This window comes from Clupea harengus, chromosome 6 (assembly GCF_900700415.2).
Source record: "Clupea harengus chromosome 6, Ch_v2.0.2, whole genome shotgun sequence".
Lineage (NCBI taxonomy): Eukaryota > Metazoa > Chordata > Actinopteri > Clupeiformes > Clupeidae > Clupea > Clupea harengus.
Window position 1 is genome coordinate 12703064 of NC_045157.1, and position 21511 is coordinate 12724574.

Genomic DNA, 21511 nt, shown 5'->3' on the forward strand with positions numbered 1-21511 from the left:
GTGTGTGTGTGTGTGTGTGTGTGTGTGTGTGTGTGTGTGTCCAACTTGAGGCTGTGTGGAATTTGTGTGTGTAAGTGGCTCTACTGTGGCCAGCCACTGAAGACTACTGCTGAATGATCAGCTCAGTGGGCTACTGTCCCTGCTGTGTTATTGTGCTGTACTGTCGGCCCTATTCTTCCTGTGGTAAAGGTCACACTCAATGTTTATGAGAGACATCATCCAAGAGAAATCTGCATTGATTTAATTACCCTACAGGCCATATTACACTCCCTATTCTCGTACCTTTCCATTGACTAATTTTCAATTGAGGTTTCCATCAGCGTGGATCTCATCCCATAACTTTGTCCTTGGGGGTTATTATCTTACACAGGGGCTGAGCCAGGGCAGCCGGGCCACAAACACACCCTAAAGTCACCCCCAGCACAGACAATCAGGCCCTTGACTAGAGACACAGACTCGTCTCCCACACTGTCTGCAGCATGAGAAACCTGAGCGGGTGAAGTGAAAGGCCCTGCATGCCCCCCCCCCCCGGCCAGCTCCTTAATACTGTGTCACTGTCTCTTTGCGGCGGAACAATAACTTCCTCTTCTATTATTGATGCCGCGGGGAACAGCCGTCAGTCAGCACTGCAGGGGCCATTCTGGCCAGGGGAATATTAAAGGAGAAACTGAGCTCCATAGGCCTGCCTCCCTCACAATCCCCAGCGCGGGCTTGTTAACTCATACACAAAGCCGGCCAAGTGTAAGGTTACACGGCTGTGTGGGTGTGCTCTCACCAGTAGATGGCAATGCAGACTCTAATAAAAGAATATGGAGTGTTTTACTTTCACCTATTTCAACATCATTCACTGCATCCTACAACCTAAGTGACTTGTTGCTGCATAGCCTAAGTGCAGATTCGGATATTATGTTAATGAGAGAACAATTTCACCATAAAATAGAACTTCTGTCATTAAGTATTAATTTATACTTTTACAAGTAAGTTACACACTACACAGATAAACTAAGGGTAGTTAAAAAAAAATTCTGTCAGACAGATCTCAGGTAGAAATGTTCAAGTTATTGGTACACCGAAAGCAGCCTTAATACTGTTAATTAATTTAGTCTACTGCAGCCAACTTGTTTTCGCCGAGATAAGCTTGACTGTTACACCACTTTTCTTTAAAGATGTGTCATGTGAACTGACTCAGTAGTTCATGTTCACCCCGCCTTACCCATGCCTTTGCTTTTGCCACCGAGATTTTATCCGTCATGCTTCTTTCTTATTTGCGTGAAGTCACATGACGTGACCATCTTATGTTTGCAAACGAGAGGGTAAAATCGCAAAGACTAAGCTCACGGAGAGCCACGGTCATGGCCACTATAAGGAAAAAACATACTGACAATTTTTGGCCAAATACAATTAGAGATCTATTTTACAATTTCGTTGAAGCTTCCAGAATGTAATCAAGCCTAATCAGAGTGTTATATTCTTAAGCTGTGTTTCTGAAGATATTTTTACAGTTGAAGATTTGCCTTCTCGTTGAAAGTCTTCAGTTAAGTCAGCAGCACTACAATTTCGTGTGCAAGCTACACTGACACTGTTGGCATGTGACCTAAGCGAACTAAGCACGGGATTGGTAGAGTATCTCTCTTTTAGAACATCCATGGTCAGGTGATACATCAGAGGGCGGAGTCCAATCGATGAACTGCAGAACATGGACAGTCACTAGCACCGGAGACACTAGTTTAGAAATGTAGTTAGTGCTTTACAGATGTTAAACATGTACCTAGCGACCCTGCCTTCTCTTTTTCAACGATGACTTACACTCGGGTGAACGGAAGCGCTATTTTTCGAAAGAGTTGACCTGGTTTGACAGCCTAGCCTTCTATGCTGCTATTATAGTTTGTTTACCAACAGTAGCCATCTCAGTTACTAAAACAGTGAGAGACCAACCAGCTAGCAGTGGGCTTCTAGATTAGCTGTAAAGCATGGATTACATTTTACAGGTAAAGATAGGCGCCCTCGTGGGATTGCTGTTATTGACACTCTTTTTCGGATTCATTCCTGCTCGGATGGCATGGTTTCGAGAGACCAGTGGAACGGGTATGTACTACCGACTATGCTTTTGACTGGCAATTGTTGTGGGTAGCTTGTTATGGAGAGTTTCTATTTCTTTCAATCTCTCCCTTCCTTTCCCTGGAGTAACGCCTACGTTCAGTATCTGTATGCTGTTGCAGCCTTAGGTTGCTGTTTGCTAACTAATGATTTCCTCCAGTTTTGTTCTGCTAATCACGACCATCTATCAGTAAGTAAGCGACCTTTGTGTGGAGAGGGAAAGAACAGCTTCTAATAACATCAGTAGCAGCTTACAGCTAGAAGTAACAGCTTCTAATAACATCAGTAGCAGCTTACAGCTAGAAGTAACAGCTTCTAATAACATCAGTAGCAAAAGCTTTTCTCCTCACGTCTTAACAAGCCATCAAAGCAGTGTCGTTAGACTGACTGCCCAAATGCCACCTAGAAGTGATTGAACCATCACTTAGCTGGAACCAACTCACAATCGACCCAAATATTTACTGGCTAAGAAATCATTAAGCCTGTTTCCCTAAAACAGATCTGAGAGTCACATGATTACTGGCCACCCTCCCAACCCCACCCTAGCAGACACAGCACTACCACCAGACACTAAGGGGGTGGAACTGAATTTAACTAATGTTTCAACATGTCAATCATAACATCCATTAAGACATCACACAGATCTGAGGATAGATGAAAAGTTGTATGTACTCCCCCCCCCCCCCCCCCCCCAGACACCATGTGACAACGTTCAGAGGCCAACTCGGGATCTAACATGTTATACCCTGCCTCCAAACCTGTTCTTCTCAGCTCCACATTCACCCACAGGCAAAACTTCAGAGTTGAGCATAGAAGGGTCTGTAATGCTGACATGACATGATGCTTGGCCACTGCAGTCTTGTTGTCCTTCCTCTTGAATGAAAAGCTCAGCGTTGCGCTGTTCTCTCCACTTCAGCACAGAAAACCTTGTACTCTCCATGGGCCAGTGTGGTCCTTAGTCCTAGAGCCGATAACCATAGCAAGCCCCTTGCTATATTATGAGAAAGTGATGATCACTGGAGTTGTAATGGGGTCAATGACAAATGAAGCTTTTAAAAAGTAATGTCTTCAAAATGGATGTAATGGATGTTTTTTGGTGTCTATTAGTGTTAGCAGCCTTAGTAGTCTCTTACGGTCATCCACCGCTGGTAGTACCATAAAGGGGAAACCTAGTCAAAATCGGCTTGATTCAACAGATGGGGTTTGGTTTATTTACAAACTTGGACAGATACATTTGGAAACAACAACCATAAAACAAAAAGGACGTAACAGTGACCCAGTTTTCATCTATCGCACGCACACATTAGCACATGATTTGCAACATAGTTGGGAGTGTCCTGATAAATGTAGCTCCATTTTAGCCAATCTGTTACAAATGTCTTTATCCTACTGATTTGATTGTCCTGATGATGTGTTGATTGGTGCGTGATAAAGTCATTCCTGAGTAAACTACTTCCGTGTTTTCAAACATGAATGGCACTTTTGTGGTTTTATGGTTGACGTTGACCTGTCTAAACAACTAGACTTTTGTTTGAGAATAAAAACATTGGTGATTAAATAAATGCTGGCTTATCATTATCTCAGGTCAACCATTCTCTTTTATAGGATAATGTGCCATACTGTATGTGTCAGTTAGTGGAGTACTGAGTGTATTTTGCACTGAACAGGTGAATTATTGTCACCCCTGCATTATTCTTACCTATAAGGCATTATGCCATAATCATCATTTTATTTGATACATGCTGGTGACAACAGCTACGCGAACAGGACAGAACTGTCAGGAGTGTAAATCTAAGGTTCTGTTTGGTTCTGGTTTCCTTGACTGCAGAGACTCATCGGGCGGTGTTGAGCTTCATCAGCTGCTTTGCGGGGGGAGTCTTCCTCGCTGCGTGTCTCCTGGACATAATCCCAGACTACCTGTCTGACATCTCCACCGAGTTTCAGAGGAGAGGGCTGGACGTGAGTGTTACACACACACACACACACACACACACACACACACACCTGTATACACATACACTCTCCCACACACACACAAACATACACACACCTGTATACACACACACACACTCTCTCACACACACACTCGTACTCTCTACCACACACACATACTCTCTCCCACACACACACACACACACACACACACACACACACACACACACACACACACAAACACACACACACACACACAAACACACACAATGCTATAACCAACAGACATAAACCTTTATCTTTAGGGAGGATCATATGAGCAGTGAAAATACTTGTTTTAAAACAATAGGTTAATTTTGGAACTTCCTCTACTCCTCTCATCAAAACACACACACCCACAGATAGATATATAAAGTTACTGATTTCAGTGTTGTATCAGTGTTTCAAACACAACCAAGTAGAGCCTCTTCCTCTTCACTCTCATTGTTCTCAGTTTTTGCTGTTGTTATACTCCCATGGGTCATAACTATGACTCCTTTTCCCCTGCCCCCTCTCTCCCTCTCCCTCTCCCTCTCCCTGTGCGTCTCAGACTGAGTTCCCCCTGGCGGAGTTCATCATGGCGTTGGGCTTCTTCACCGTCCTCATCCTCGAGCGGCTGGTCCAGACCTGCAGTAGGCCGCGGAGTGAGGAGCGGCAGCCCCTCTTATCCAATCACAGCTCTGGACACGGCCACAGCCACGGCCAGGCGATCGGCCATATTAACGAGCTGGAGGGCAGCGCTGGCCATCACGTGCACATGGACCTGCAGGCCCACTCCTCGTTCCGCTCCTTCATGCTCTTCCTCTCCCTCTCGCTGCACTCTGTGTTTGAGGGGCTGGCCATCGGCCTCCAGACCACAGAGTCAAAGGTCAGAGCACTCTCTCTCTCTCTCTCTCTCTCTCTCTCTCTCTCTCGCTCTCTCTCTCTCGCTCTCTCTCTCGCCTCACTCCCTCTCTGCTACCAACACAGTATGAATGTGTCCTTTTCACAATAAGGATAAAGAAATGTGTGTGTCCATGTGTCTGTGTCCATGTGTCTGTGTCCATGTGTCTGTGTCTGTGTGTATCTGTCAGTGTGTATGTCTGTCCAACTGTCTGTGTGTGTGTGTTAAAAGTGCAAAGGACACACAATGTCATTGGGTGCTGTACTGTACTGTTCTTTATTGTGTTCTGTGCTTCATCACGCACCTAAACTCTCCCATGTGACTAGTGTACAGAAGCTCAAAGGTTAGCTCACCATAGTCACCATCTGCGTAAACCAGCATGTCCACTGTAATGCACACAAATCAGTGTTTGCTGAGTACTTCCATTCACTTAAAGTCTTAATTCGGTAATCAAACATTCTGTTTCTGTTGCTTTTACCATAGGTGATTTTGTATTAAATGCATGCATTTGGAAGGGTATTAACCTTGTGTAAACGTGGCACGCGTGTTGCTGAGCTTTATACCCCTACTTTTATTTTCTTAATAGATGACATGGAACTTGAGTAGAGTAGAAAGCGGAAATCACATGCAGTTGTGCATTAACTGGTGCACGGCATCCCAAAGGGTTGCGTAATCCCTGAAACTGACCTGGACAGGAGGCTTTGGACAGCGGCTTTATCTCTTTTTCTGTTTAAACAGCATAGCCCACCTCAGGTGCACTAATGCCAATCAGGACATTGCTTTTAGCTTTCACTGCAGTTTATAGGGTTGTCTTTACTCTTTACTCTTTACAGGCACAGCATGTGTGCTGCTGATATCACTGAAGCACTCCATACTTTAACGGGCATCTTCTTGCTGAGCTTGTGGAAGTGAAAGTCCTGACCAGTGTCTGCATGTCAGCAATGCATTGCCCTCTAACATGTGACTCAGAGGAGGCTGTGACACACCACCCTGTGGATTTTTTCCCTTGGTGCTCGGTGCTCAAGTGCTTCCTGGTTTTAATTACAATGGCCGGCCATCAGAAACATAGACGCTTTATAATGAAAATGGCAAATAGAAAGCATTTGGTCTTACTGTTAGGGATGAGCCTGAGATTTCTATTGGCTGAAGGACCAAGCAGGCTGTCCAGCATGGCTTTACTGCAATTTGATCAGAGCCTTTTAAAAGTTGTTTCACAGTGTACATGTACCTTTGCTAATATATATAGCAAGAATCTTGATATTCTTTTATTTATATATATATATAATCAAGAATACTTGCTATCTGTATTCTTGAGGTGGATGAGGCAGGAAATGTTAATGTGGGGTTTACAACAACATAATCAGACAACAGCATGAGGCAAAGTGAAATCCAATCTATTGAGGATGTCTGTTATTAACTGATTAACATTTATTGATGACTTTATTTTTCTAGTTTGCAATCTCAACTTTACTTCTCCAATTGAGTTGACCCCTAGCACCCCTGAATCTCAATCCCTGACTTTGAAAGATCAATTAAAAAGGAGGTTTCAAACAAGCTCCCAGAAGGCTCCCTTCTGACAACTCCTCAGCTCTTCTCCTCGTCTGTGTCCTCAGCTCTTCCCCTCGTCTGTGTCCTCAGCTCTTCCCACTCGTCTGTGTCCTCAGCTCTTCTCCTCGTCTGTGTCCTCAGCTCTTCCCCTCGTCTGTGTCCTCAGCTCTTCCCCCTCGTCTGTGTCCTCAGCTCTTCCCCCTCGTCTGTGTCCTCAGCTCTTCCCCCTCGTCTGTGTCCTCAGCTCTTCCCCTCGTCTGTGTCCCTGCAGGTGTTGGAGATCTGCATCGCCATCCTCGTGCATAAGAGCATCATCGTGTTCAGTCTGTCGGTGAAGCTGGTGCAGAGCGCCGTGCCGCCTCTCTGGGTGGCCGCCTACGTGCTCGTCTTCGCCCTCATGTCACCGCTGGGCATCGGCGTGGGCATCGGCGTCATGGAGGCCCGGCTGGCGTCCGGGGCGCTCATCCAGGCCGTGCTGGAGGGGCTGGCGGCGGGCACGTTCATCTACATCACCTTCCTGGAGATCCTGCCGCACGAGCTGAACTCCCCCGAGAGGCAGCTGCCCAAGGTGCTCTTCATCCTCATCGGGTTCAGCGTCATGGCAGGACTCTGCTTCATGGGCTGAGACGCACAGAGGAAAAGTCCTAAAAAAATGAAAGACATTAAAAGTAAGGACAGACAGACTGAGAGAGATGAAAGGATAGAATGAGAAGATTTTTAACGCTATATCCCTACTCCTTTTCCGTTGTGAGCGCTGACTTTTGGTGTTGGCATGCTAAGCATGTATCTACATCCTCTTAAATCATTTCACTGAGGACGTGAGCTTCTCAGGAGCAGACAAAATGACAGACTGCTGATGTTGTTTGGTAGATGTGCACTCAAAAGGAGAGGGATGCAGAAAAGTATTCCTAAGGTACTGACACTGGGCTGCTGTCCATGAAGGCTGATTTGCACAGGAAGGAGATTTTTCCTTTGATACAAGGCAGTGAGAGGAAGTGCATGTTGGACATGTACATTTGGATGGCTGACTAGTAGGAAGCTTGAGTCTGCTTGTCTTCATGGAAGAGCATTGGGTCATATTGACTGAACGGAGAGCACACAAGTCAAATCAGACTCCCTCAATCAGCCTTCAGCTCACTTCAGTACAATGGCAGTGGTTTCTGCATTTTAACATCTCCTGTCCACACTGTGAAAAAGCCATCACAGCTTTTATAATTCTTAAAGTTCCCTTTTTACATTTTTTTTTATCTTTGTTTATGTTCTTATTTGCCAGTCAAGACTCTATTATCAATGTTAAAAGTGAGTTAATTAATCTAATTTTTACACGCTTTTTAAACTGGTTTGAAGGAGAATCAAGGACCCTAATCTTTCTGAGGTAATTTTGTTAGGTGGTGCCAACAACTGTGGAATATGTATTGACTTTTAATAGGCAATGCCTTTCTTTCATTTAAATGGCCAACTTCACATATTTATTTATGACTCTCTGTACACTGTGCCTTTTGCACTTACCCACTGACTCCTGGAGACAGATGGCTTAGGAAGAACTGACACTGGAACTGGCACGTGGAATCTCAGGTGGTTTCCTGGGACTTTTTGAATCGGTCTGTGTGGCTAGTGGATCAGTCACGTTTGCTACGGAACCTGTGTATTGTCAGTCAGCAGGTGACGGGTGGTTGCCACACATGCCCAAATCTAGCGTTCCTTTAAACCTCAACTTTTTTTTTTAAAAGTCTGGTTCATGAACCACTCGAGAAGTGTTGCAGTTGACCTATGATTAGTGATTTAATTTGGGTTTTCAAGAAATACATGTCATTATTGGAGCTTGACAAAAAAAAAGTAATTTCTAATGAAATGTTGTTTTGTATTCATGATTTTTTTGTATTTCTCATATGAATCTTTTATTGTGAAGTGCCATTCAACAAACATATCAGAACAAGCCAACTGTGCCAATGGTGGGGGTGAGTTTTACTCTTCAGCAGACACTCAGAAGAGGAGTATGATTGGTTCAAGAAACACACAGCGGGAAATGTATTACACTGTCAAATATGCCATCCATTGACTGGACCTTTGCAGCATTCTTCTATGGTGTGCTATTGTGGCATGTGGCCCTGATGCCTAAACTGAGAGTCGTTTGGGCTTGCTTATGCCAACTCTGTACCACCTCCTCTCAGTAATAAAAGCATGGCCATGCCTGTATCAAACCAATGTGTAGCCATGTGTGACTTTTGTATGTGGTTTCCATGTATGTTTGCTTAAGATGACCACACAGCCCCCTCATGTTCTCTGCTGCACCTTCCTGCTTTGTTTGTGGTCATACAGCTCTGGCTTAATGGGTTTTATGTCCGTCTTTGATGAGCGTAAGTATAAATGTAACGAAGTACACCTCATCTGCTCTCTTATCACGTCACCTGTCTCCCCCTTTCCGCTTATGCATAGACTTGGTTGACCACTAGGAGGCAGCATTAGCATGCTATAAGGAGGATTGACGTATCAACGGATCAACAATGTCAGCACCGCATACAGCAAGCTCCCCCTGTCGCTCATTCAGCGTTATTTCCCTTTACCAGCTAAATACACATTTTCTTGTTCTTGTTTTATGTCTTTCTGACACAGATTTTGAACACCTACAAATGGAATCGCACAGTTAGTCCTAGTTAGTCTCACTTGTATTAAACTGATGATGAGATGTGGGGATCTTATACCCGCAAGGCAGAACTACTGTCCAGACCTAACCGGGTCCCCTGGGTCCTCCTTGCTTGTCTCTGCTTCATTACAGAAAAAGGTTGTGAGGACAGAGGGTCATGGAGGGACCACTGTTATTTCTATTTGCATATCATCTCTCTATCATAGCTTAGTGTCTTTTTTTTATCTGTGGTGCAAGGACATCAGTAGGCCTATGTAGGGAGGGAAGACAACACACAGATTACACTTCACTAATGAATTTGCACATTAATTGCAGGTTTTGTTGAGTTCTTATGTGGTCTGAGTGGAAAACAGTTGTGACAATAACCTTTCAGTGTGTATGTTAAAATACAATGTTATGTAATGGACTTTAGTACCATATCAGTGGCATTAATCTTAGCTTTGGCTGGGGCCCTTTCGCTGTTGTGAAGACGCTGCAGAAAAAGAGCATTTGACCGGGTACAATCCTAATGAGCGGGCCGCTGGGAAGCACAAAGGCTGTGTCTGAGCCCACAAGACTCGGGGTGAGGTGATTAACGGGGGCCTGCCATCCAGGGAGGCAGGGCTGCGTTTGTCTGCGCTCAACCAAGCAGGACTTCCCCTCTGTAACGCAGCCCTTTGCCCTCATTCCAGCGTGCTCATTAGCCCACACCAGCTCTGTGAGTATACACTCATCACACAAGCAGGCCGCTCTGTGAGTCGGTTCTGACCTTGACCCAACTGAACGTCTGTCGCCAGCTGAGATTAATCAGGAGTCGCCTTCACACTGATGTCCTTGACGTCTTCCACCACTCCACGCTTAGAGCGCCCTAGTTCGATAATTAAAATTGTGAAGCTCGTGTTCGAACCTTATGTGAATTAATCATGGTTTGCCTTTTTTGCTGAGGAGATATTGTGTGATTATGTTAAAGGTGCTGTTTAATTAATGGCGCGCAGTGGTGAGGTGTGTTTGTGGGCTTTAGGTCACCTATCGGGAGATAGTAATCAGAGAAAGTGCATCCAGCACAGGTTACATGGATGCCCGAGCGAGATAAATAATTAGTCATCGCTGGATTACAACGTCAAACTCAGTGCAATGGATTTGGTGCCAGAATGAGGTTTTAAGGTTATACACCATACAGTCTGCTGTCGTAGTTGGGGAGTTTGTGCGATAATTATGGTCAAATAAACATCCATTCCTCAGCGTGAATTTTGAGTTGTTCTGCCACACCACAAGTTTTCTTTTTACATTCGGATGGTTGTCCCTCACATGATTCTCTGTGATTGCCAAATCCTTGTCAGAGACTGGCCCAGGAAGCCTGTTTTTTACGACTATTACATTTTCATATGAGTTCACAGCTCACCTTAAAAAAAAACCACATCCCCTCACCCCAATACAACACAGCAGTCATGTGTGTTTGTGTGTGCATCGGTGTGTATGTGTGTGTGTGTGTGTGTGTGTGTGTGTGCGCGCATATGTGTGTGTGTGGTGGTGGTGGTGGTGGGGGGGGGGGGGGGGGGGCTGGGGAATCAGTTTAGCAACCAACTTGCAAACTCTCTTAAAGCCAAAACTGTGATATGACTGGTCTGACACTGTTCATGTGAGTGTGTGTGTGTGTTTTGGTGTGTTATTTCTTAATAGGCTCATCTTGGTTAAATGTCAAAAAATCATTAAAAATCAATTTTCTTTTGGTCTATAAAATGTGGATGTGTAGAATGAGCATCACCATGCTACTGCTCCTGACGGAGGGAGGTGCACTTAGAAACAGTTGACGCTCCTGATGGAGGGAGGTGCATTTAGAGACAGCTACTGCTCCTGACGGAGGGAGGTGCATTTAGAGACAGCTGCAGAGTGTCCTTAAGCGGCATGGGAGTCCAGACGGAGGTCATCTCTGATGAAGCATACCAGGAAGTGCAGATGGGTGCGTGTGCATACACAAGCATCTCTGTAAGAGCATATGTGAGCACAAATCTTTCATTCTCTCTCTCTTTCTCTCCCTTTCTCTCTCACTCACACACACACACACACTCACACACACACTCACATATATTTCTGTCTGCACTGTGTAACTGTACAGGGGTCATTTGAATGACTCGGGGTGAGCTGCTTACAGTATAAACCCAGCTCTGGATCAAAGGTTAGATAGAATAGCCTGTGATTACAGCTTTGCACTGATATCCCACTACCACAAGTGAAAAATAATGTATTTCCTGTTTACTGTGATACTCTACCCAGTGAATGACGAATTCAACCTAAGTGGAAGACTTTTAATTTTATTTGAGTTATACACAGGAAAAGGTGTGAAATTCCTTGTGCTATTGGTTAGGGACTTCCCACAGCGCCCAGTCCTCTCACTGTCACATGCCAGTACCCATACCCCGAAACCTAACCCTTCTAATATAACAATGGGCCAACCATAGATGCAGCAGGACACCACAACAACACAGAACCGACTGGATGGGTGCCCATGATGGGCTAGGACACATGCCACTACCACAGACAACAGCATTTACATTTAGTCATTTAGCAGACACTTTAGTCCAAAGGGACGTACAAGGGAGGGAACAGTCAAGCTACGAGCAATAGAGACCTAGTGTAACAACAAATACTATTTTACATAAGAAATAGAAAAAAAAGTGCAGGAATGTAACTGCTGTAAGTGCAAGTTAAGCACTAGTAGAAGTGCAAGTTAGGAAGGGAGGTAGCAACAGCAGACATGATACACCTTCACAAGACTCAGTTAGTTCAAAGGGAATCATCAACTCAATAAAGTACACAACACCATGTCTGGTCTCATAGCAGTCACAGCAACTTGAAGTTGAACTTAAATTTGTAGTTGTCTACCGACAGCAGCCAACAATGTCCTATCCTGCGCTTTGCCCCATTTGCCAGGACTGTGTGTACGTGCTTGGCGTCCACTTTTCAGCCCCTGTTGCACAAAGGAAATCCTACTGTCTCTGTCATTAACTGGTAAAGAGTTAACCTCAACTAATTTATTCTCAAACACGCAAATTATTTATATCTGACCCTGGGTCAGGCTAGTTTTACACTCAGACAAAATATGTTTTATTGAGCCAAACCCAAACACATCTTGTAGCTGCTGTCTTCACCCACCCACCCACTGACTGACTGAGGCTCTGTGATGAATGACTAAGATAACTAAACTCAGTGACGTGAAGTGGCAGACCTCATTAGTCTTTCCACAGAGCTCTTTCTGCCCAGCTCCTCCAGACCTCCAGGTGCCCGTTCTTTGCCAGTCTGTCTGCTACAGACGTCTGACTGGTATCTGTCTCTCACAGATGCATGGCCGCGTCGGCCTCTCTTTGTCTCACAGACCTGCTAAAGATCCAAGTGTTTAAGTCAAGTGTTTCTGTTCCCTTTTGCGTTTTCTGTGGCTCATGTCTTGGCCGCATTAGGACACTTTAGCAGCGCCGTGTTTGGCAGTGATGCCTGACAAAGAGAGTTTAGTGAGCGATTCAGACGGATCAGGGAGTGTGGGGTTTTTGAGGGGAGCGGACACCATGGGTACTCATGAAGCGGTGGTGATGCTGTGTGACAAGCTAATCTCTGCACGGAGTGACACTACAAATCACTCTGCTCTGCTTCCACCCCCCTCAATCTGCCCAGCTCCTCTCCTCCTCTCCTCTCCTCTCCTCTCCTCTCCTCCTCTCCTCTCCTCTCCTCCTCCCCTCTCCTCTCCTCTTTGCACAGAGCCCCCGCTGTCCTCCCCCCAGAGTCTCTCTTTTTCTCTTTCTCTATTTATCTCTCTCTCACTCCTGCCTAGCCTGCAGTGCTCCAGCGTCGCCACATCAAGTAAGTCTCTGCCTTCCTGCCTACTTACTTTTATGCTTTTTTTATAATCTTCCACTTCCATCTTTAATAAGGGTTTTATTTACTGTGTAGATTCAAAGACTTGAATCAAATGAAATGGAGGTGTTTAATGATGTTTAATTAAGGAACTTCAGTGCAGTGTTGTTAGCCATAAAGACTATATGTCAGTGAAAATGATATGAACACTTGCAACAACTCATGTATTATTTGTCTTGATTAGCTATACAATATGTCATGGAGGTAATTACAAATGTCTAAAAGTTATTTATTAATACAAATTATTAATATTGGGAAAATGACATGTCATGTGTTTTGTGAACGACAAAGATATAAAATGATAGGATTTAACTTTGTGTGAGACACAAGATACTTTGGGAGAAGAAACCATGGATTTAATTTGTATCCCTATTTACAGCATTTATACAATACATTCATACACAATACATTTAATCTCACATGCAAGTGCGGTAGATGATTAGAACAAGAGCAAATCATAGACTGGCACATTTCAGACACAACAGATATCCTGTCCTTAATCCTGTCCCAGGGATCTATGATGTGTTTGTTGACAGAATGGAATGAAGAAAAAAAGAAGAGATTTCTTGTAAATGACACTCAGTCAACGGTAGAAAGTCAAAACAATAGTGTTGTGTTTGGTTTGTTAAAATGTTATACATATATGATTGTAGGACTGGCACCTAAAACTTCAGATATCTCATATAAGATGAATAACCTTAATACCAGTTTGATAAAACATCTGTGGTTCATTTGCGTTTGCGTGTGTGTGTTTGTGTATGTGTGTGTTTTTTAATCTATGGATGTGTGTGTGTTCGTATGTGTGTGTGTGTGTGTGCATGTGAGAGATACAAAGGGGATAAATGGAGAGAGTGTGTGTTAAATAAGATGCTGCTGGTCTGGAGGGGTCAATGTGTTTGTATAGTTGATCAGACGTAAGAGGCTCTGTGAAGAGACCTAAAACAGGATTAATGTAAACCTTCCCCTCGCCCACCACACGGACTCCCTCTATTGTGCTGCTGAGAAAGACATAAGGAAGAGATAAGACAGGCTTTTACGGAGTGCTGTATGAAATAGCCTGGGACGACTGACCGCTGTTAAGCTGATTTCGGAATGTAATCACAAGCATTCCTTTATTTCCGCAGGGTTTGAGTCTGTCTAAGGAGCTGAGAGCATGGCTGCTGTAAGTACCATTTCACCGACCACAGATAGTCAGTTAAGTAACATCCGATTACATTGCATACTGAATGTGGCATGTGGGTATTGTAGTTTCTGAGTAGTTTCTCACGGTAAAACAGACACCTTGCTGTTTCTATACCACAAGGTTGCCAACTCTCAGGCTTGTGGTTAGAGAAACTCGCTTTTACATCCTGAAGGAAATAAAATGGACTTCAATGCATCACACGCCAAAAAAATACACCTGTTTTGGTCAATCTCACCAATTCTCACGCCAAGTCAGCCTTGAAAGTTGGCTACTCTGATACCATGAAGCGCATAATAAGTGAACCATGTTGACATGTTGGTCATGTTCGTGCCAGTGTCCTTATGTGACCCCCCCAGTGTGGTGTCTACTGGGGGGTCATATGGCAAACTTGTTTTTCACTGTTAAGTGCCAACTTTAGCTCACAGCACTGGGGGAGCATTGAAAGTCCACCCCCATCGAAGAAAAACAGTCAGTAGGATGGACGTAATCCTTCTGGTTCAGAGAGGTGTTTTTGCCCAAATCATGTGAGGAGGATTAAGAGGGGTGTTCGAGGGGGGTCTGGGGGGAGATAGAGTGAGGGGGTGAGGGATTGTGTGGGTGGGGGTGGGGGGTTGTGTTTGGTGAGGGTAAGATAGGGATGGACAACATATTACATTTGTTGTTAAACTTCTGGCCTGCTTTTTCTTCTCAGAAGTATTCCCATTGTAACATTGTGGGCTCTGGTCTAACGGTGGCTGTTCCCATTGTTATACACTGGGCTCTGGTCTAATGATGGCTGTTCCCTTTGTTATACACTGGGCTCTGGTCTAATGATGGCTGTTCTTCTGTGTCCTGGGTTTCCCTCTCTCCCCACCAGACTGGGACGTTCCGCATGGTGTCGGAGGAAGAGCAGGCTATGAGGGCCAAACTGGAGCACCTGACGGTGAAAGACCACGGCCCCGTCTATGGCCCCTGCAAGAAGCTGCCGGAGCATACAATTCAGAAGGTGGCATCACACACATCCATAGATTTAAAAAAAAAAAACACATACACACACACACACCTAAAGGACAATACACACTTCACACAGTTAACCTTAGACTACCTTTCATCACCCTTAGATACAGTAAGAACCTATTTTTTAATGCATAGTGCCAGTCAGAATATATATAACACACACTCTCATGTTGTGTGTTGTGGACAGGCTAAGGATGAGCTAAACGAGACTCCGGAGAGACGCGTGTCCGCTTTGAAGGAGCTGCGAGCCCTGATGAAGGAGAAGGCTGGAGAGGGAGACGACCTGCCCAAGGCCGTGCAGGAGAAGTTCGGGGACAAACCCGACTCTTTCCTCCTGAGGTTCATCCGGGCGCGCAAGTTTGACGTGGGTCGATCTCACGAACTCATGAAAGGTAAATGGTGTTTCTAACTGTGACTGTAGATCTACATAAATCCCACATAGCACACCTTCAGAATAGCTGGGTTTGGCATTATTTTGGTTGGTATAATGAGTTTTCATTGGGAAAACAGCAATCCTTTTGTCACTTTATTTATTTTTTGTTTGTTTGTTTGTTTGTTACATAGGGATGTTGTTCTATTGGGAAAGCATATTTATTTATGCTTTGATATTATTTATGATATATATTTAAACAATAACGTTTTTAGGAAAAGGTGTGACGGCAATATGTTAATGTCTTTTTTAATGCAATCATTTGACATAGGCGACATGTGCAAAGCAAATATTCCTGAAGAGAATCGATCTAACATGAGTGCTTGTACAGTTTCCAATGAGACTGTGCTTTTCTGTTTAATTGCACATGCAACACAGTGTATGATGTATACAGTAGGCCTTTCATAGTGCTAAATGAAGCTTTATGGAGGACTCATCATCATCACATCTTTGTTTCTGTGCCGTCTCTGCTGAGGGCTGTGATGCTGGCTGTAGGCTCGAGGTGCGCTCAGGCATTCTGTTTCCATGACGATGCATTGTGTGATAGTTTGTGTAATCTGGCGGCGGCGGAATGTTCCTTTGTTTTGCGTTTGTGAATCTTTGAATCATGCTCATAGGCATGACGGGAGAGGAGAATGCAGGCCATTAATTGGGAACTTTTTAAAGCGCCACAAAGAGAGGCTTTGTGCACAAATAGGGCATGGTTTATTTTCATGAGGACATGAGGAGGGGGCAGTGGGAAACGTGCAAGAATGATTAGAGCACAGCCTTCTCCCTCTCTCTTACTCTCTCTTTCTCTCTCTCTATCTCTCGCTCTCTCTCTCTCTCACACACACACACACACACACACACACATACCTTCATAAAAAATCACACAATGATAGGTCCATATTTTAACACACACACACACACACACACACACACACACACACACACACACACACACACACACACACACACACACAAAAACAGTCAGCAGACTTGCATACTTACATACTTGCACCCCAATAACATGTCAGCAACAGGAGCACACATCACTGCACATGAACTAGCATGAACTGGTCAGTCTCACTGTGGGAGAGGGATACCATGTGAACACAGACACACACACATACGTGCGCGTGCACACACACACATTTTCCGTCTCCCTCACACGCACACATACATACAGAATCTACACACTGTGGGAAAGGAATTCAGTGAGAGCATGTACTAATTCTCAGAGGTTAATTGGACTCGAACAATTGTGTGAGTGTTCCTGTGTGTGTGTCTCTGTGTGTGTGCGTGTGAGTGTGTCTCTGTGTGTGTACGTGTGTGTGTGTGTCTGTGTGTGTGCGTGTGTGTGTCTGTGTGTGTGCGTGTGTGTGTGTGTGTGGGTGTGTGTGTGCAGTGCCTCGATCACCAAGACCTTAATGAAAACAAGCAAGAGGTCAGACGGAGTAGTCATTATGTCTCCTCCGCACAGAAACCCCGATCTGAGAGTGGGTAGTGTCTGTTGGTGGGTTAAAGTCTTGTATTGTCATGGCAACGGCTTACCCTTGCTTTAATGCACTTTCAGAGTAATTACCTGAACGCAACCGCTGCCCACTCAGGACACTGTTTTGTGTAGTTACATATTTACAACAGTTAAATCAAGGTACTTCTCAAATTGAAATCATGATACGTTCCCTCTGTGTTCAGACTGACATCTGCAGGTCATTCCACATATAACTCCACTCAGAACCCTAGAATTTTACACTTACAACCTTTGAGGTTGCTGTAAACTTGCTGTTGCTGTGACCCTTAGTGGTTCCCTTTTCCCTTTTCCCCCTTGAAGTACAGTGAACTGATATGATGTCATGTCCTGTCCCAGGTTATGTGAAGTTCCGTAGGGACTACCCTGAGCTGTTTGAGAACATGACCCCTGAGGCTGTGCGCAGCACCATCGAGGCCGGGTACCCTCGCATCCTTTCCACCCGGGACTGCTACGGTCGCGCCGTGCTGCTCTTCAACATCGAGAACTGGGACCTGGAGGAGGTCACCTTTGACGAGGTGATCTGAATGATCGATTACTATGCCCAGTTACAGATGTTAGTGGAGAACGTGGAGAGTAGATACCAGCAGAAAGTAGAACGTTAGAAACAGCACAGAACAGAGCATTGACTTCCAGACCTTCATTATTTCTATGTGTGTCTTACTCTGAAATATGTATTGTTAAATTATATTTAATATAATTCTATTATATATATTAAGCATTCTATGTTCAGCCTGTACACTGCTTTGCATACTGATCTATTTTGTTATGTGTGTGTGTGTGTGTGTGTGTGTGTGTGTGTGTGTGTGTGTGTGTGCGCGCACGTGTGTGTGTTTGGTTCCCTCATGCAGGTGCTGCGTGCCTACTGTGTTATCCTGGAGAAGCTTCTGGAAAACGAGGAGACGCAGATCAACGGCTTCTGCCTGATTGAGAACTTCAAGGGCTTCACCATGCAGCACGCCTCCGGCATCAAACACACTGAGCTGAAGAAGATGGTGGACATGATGCAGGTAACACACACACACACACACACACACACACACACGTGCATGCATACATTGACAAATACACATACATACCAATGCACAATAAAAATACATTATGCATGGAGATAGATAGTCACATGAGAGGAAGGACTTTTGCTTTTGCATTCAATCCTTTTAATCTATTTGGTTTAATCCTAATCTTTAGAAAGAATGCAGATGGTCTCTTTGAAGCCAGTATCTTTAAGAAACTAAACAGTTTGAAGACAGAAACTTTGTCTCTTTGAAGCCAAAATCTTTAGGAAACTAAAGGGTTTGAAGACAGTAATGCACGGAGATCCAACTAGTTCCTGGCAGTTACAATACAGCTAACTCATCGTCTTTAATGGAAAAAAGGTGCTAACAGTTACAATACAGCTAACTCATTGTCCTTAATGGATTAAAGGTGCTAACAGTTACAATACAGCTAACTCATTGTCTTTAATGGAATAAAGGTGCTAACAGTTACAATACAGCTAACTCATCGTCCTTAATGGCATAAAGGTGCTGACATCCAAGACTGACCAGCACTCTGGAACACTGCATCTCCTAGGGCTTTGTTTACTCATGTAAACAAACATATGTACTATGAACTAGGCACGCAGCACCTGCATGAGGGAACCAAACACACACACGTACACACACACATCACTGTTAGGGATGTACCCAAATGTGTGTGTGTGTGTGTGTTTGTGTGTTGTCGCGTGCGCAGGACTCCTTCCCTGCTCGTTTCAAGGCGGTGCACGTGGTCCATCAGCCCTGGTACTTCACCACCACCTACAACGTCGTCAAGCCCTTCATGAAGAGCAAGCTGCTGGAGAGGGTGAGATCCACACACACACCTGTCTCTCACCACTCACACACACACACATCTGTCCCTCATCACACACACACACACACCTGTCCCTCATCACACACACACACACACCAGTCCCTCAGCACACACACACCTGTCCCTCAGCACTCCCACACACACACACCTGTCCCTCATCACTCACACACACACACACCTGTCTCTCAGCACTCCCACACACACACACACACACACACCTGTCCCTCATCACTCACACACACACACACCTGTCCCTCAGCACTCACACACACACCTGTCCCTCAGGATCACACACACACACCTGTCTCTCAGCACTCACACACACACACCTGTCCCTCAGCACTCACAGACACACTCACACACACACACACACACACACACACACACACCTGTCCCTCAGCATCACAAACACACACCTGTCCCCAGCACTCACACACACACACACACACCTGTCCCTCAGCACTCACTCACACACACACCTGTCCCTCAGCACTCCCACACACAGACACACACCTGTCCCTCAGCACACACACACACACACACACACACACACACACACACACACCTGTCCCTCAGCACTCACACACACACACACCTGTCCCTCAGCACTCACACACACACACCTGTCCCTCAGCACACACACACACACACACCTGTCCCTCAGCACCTGGGTGCGGGGCTCGCTGATGATAGGGCCTGTTTGGGGTCACGGAGCTGAAACCAATCCAAGCCCTCTCAGACTTGAAATCACACACAATTACACTGTATCTAAATAAAGGTCACTGTGAGAATAACAAACCAATATGAGACTGTGTTACTGGTTTCAAAACTGAGCTTCACCTTGGTAGAGCCTCCTGATCATGGGAAGTTTGTCCTTTTACTGTTGGAAGTGAAGTCTCTTATAAGGCCTGGCTGATGTTAGTTTGCACTCTGAACTACTTCTGTGCTTCTCGTGCCCACCGCAGGTGTTTGTCCATGGGGAGGACCTCGATGGCTACTTTAAGGAGTTCGACCCCGAGATACTCCCCGCAGACTTTGGCGGCAAAGGCTCCGACTGTGACGGCAAGGCCACCGCCGTGAAGCTGTTCGGCTCCGAGGATACCGCCCTCTAACCTCCTGACCTCTGTCGCCACAGGAACACCCACTCTGACTCCCACGGGAATACAGGAAAGTTCTAGGAATGTTGTTGTAGGGGGAACCAGGAAGAAAGGTTTTAAACACGGGGCGGGTTGGTCGTATTAAAAGTAATCACTGGCTAAAGTAAGTATTGTACAAAAGCGAGTCATCTAGTCATCAGGGTGAGTTTTAGAGGTCTTTCTAATAAAAAAAAAACGTCAACACACCACGATTACACAGCAGACCCTCTGACGATGTGCAGAGGGAAACGCCTGGCGAAGACGAGACAGAGGTCAACCGTGTTACAAACTCCAACATTTTGTTCATTATTTTTCCAGGTCTTTGTTTTGCCTTATTTACGTATTTACAGGTATATTCTAGACTAAAGCCTCAGACTGAGTCTGTATTGACTGAGTTAAAGAGTAGAGATGTAGTGTAATCATGTGTACAACTATGAGACTAAGTGCTTAGCTAAAGAGGGGACAAAAGCACTGACCCACCACCGGGGGCTGAGGCCAACCGTATGGAAACCTCCTATACCTGAATGAATCTCATACACATACTGGAGATGGCATTATGGTAATGCGCTATTAAATGTTTCCTTAATACACTCCAGTAGGACACTATTAAATGTTTTCTCACTCACTTTAGACCAGTTTTTAAACACACACACACACTCACAAACTCAAGAGGTTTCCCTCTTGTTTTCCAGAAACAGCCATACTTCCCTCTCACTGATGCCACTGTCACATTGGCAATAATGAAAAATATTAGAAAAACTTTTATTTCATGTGGAAGTCTGCTTCCTGTTTCCTGTGCTGGGCTGAGCTGTACTATAACCGGGTCCTTCCCAGGAGTCTCTTTCTCAAGACCCTGGCACCAGAGGGGACCCAGCCGACCCAGGGGTCTCCAGTGGACTTCCTCGTTCTAGAGAGCAGTTTGTCACTAGAAATATTTTCCGCCAGTTGTGCTGTACTTCATTTGTATTGATTGTAGGTCTCCTCCTGTAGTTTGACAGTGAGCTGTAACATTTTCAATAAAATATGTGCAAACTGAAATACTTTTGCCAAAGTTCATTTGTGTGTTTCCACAGAACATACCAGTTAGTCCTTTCCAGGCTAAATACCTATTCATATGGTGGTATTTCCTGAAGCTGGGGTCATGCTACATCTGTGCATTAGCATTAGCATAATGTGTGCATTAGCAAGACTGAGCAGTGTTCAGGGATCTTAATAAGACGAGATGAGGAATGTGGACTCACTGTTGCAATATGGTGCGTCTGTAACTGACAACAACCTGTATTGACATTATTTTTCTTGTTTGTTTTTGATGTTTGCTCTATCAAAGAACTCTGTGTACTATGAAGTGTTGCAATAGAACTTTTGGGGCAA

At 44.8% G+C, this 21511-nt stretch overlaps 2 protein-coding genes across 2 annotated transcripts; both read left to right on the forward strand.

Moving 5' to 3' along the window:
• Positions 1 to 1572: 1572 nt before the first annotated feature.
• On the forward strand, positions 1573 to 8704 carry slc39a1 (solute carrier family 39 member 1). The gene is made up of 4 exons (XM_012836587.3): positions 1573 to 2085; positions 3926 to 4056; positions 4619 to 4936; positions 6771 to 8704. The coding sequence occupies exons 1-4, from the start codon at positions 1971 to 1973 to the stop codon at positions 7122 to 7124; spliced, it is 918 nt and encodes a 305-aa protein (XP_012692041.1). The 5' UTR covers positions 1573 to 1970; the 3' UTR covers positions 7125 to 8704.
• Positions 8705 to 12843: 4139 nt separating this feature from the next.
• On the forward strand, positions 12844 to 21178 carry rlbp1a (retinaldehyde binding protein 1a). Its single transcript, XM_012836588.3, has 8 exons — positions 12844 to 12974; positions 14153 to 14190; positions 15068 to 15196; positions 15395 to 15599; positions 17490 to 17668; positions 18002 to 18160; positions 18885 to 18995; positions 19970 to 21178. Exons 2-8 carry the CDS (start codon positions 14182 to 14184, stop codon positions 20114 to 20116), a joined length of 939 nt encoding a protein of 312 aa, XP_012692042.1. The 5' UTR covers positions 12844 to 12974; positions 14153 to 14181; the 3' UTR covers positions 20117 to 21178.
• The last annotated feature ends 333 nt before the right edge of the window (positions 21179 to 21511 follow it).

What these genes read in the sequence shown, in the direction of transcription:
- slc39a1 (XM_012836587.3), top strand. Translation starts at nt 1,971, where the DNA reads ATGGATTACATTTTACAGGTAAAGATAGGCGCCCTCGTGGGATTGCTG. An exon ending in TCGAGAGACCAGTGGAACGG is followed by an intron (nt 2,086 to 3,925) that starts GTATGTACTACC and finishes CCTTGACTGCAG; the next exon opens with AGACTCATCGGGCGGTGTTG. An exon ending in TCCAGACCACAGAGTCAAAG is followed by an intron (nt 4,937 to 6,770) that starts GTCAGAGCACTC and finishes GTGTCCCTGCAG; the next exon opens with GTGTTGGAGATCTGCATCGC.
- rlbp1a (XM_012836588.3), top strand. An exon ending in AGATGGTGGACATGATGCAG is followed by an intron (nt 18,161 to 18,884) that starts GTAACACACACA and finishes TCGCGTGCGCAG; the next exon opens with GACTCCTTCCCTGCTCGTTT. An exon ending in AGAGCAAGCTGCTGGAGAGG is followed by an intron (nt 18,996 to 19,969) that starts GTGAGATCCACA and finishes TGCCCACCGCAG; the next exon opens with GTGTTTGTCCATGGGGAGGA.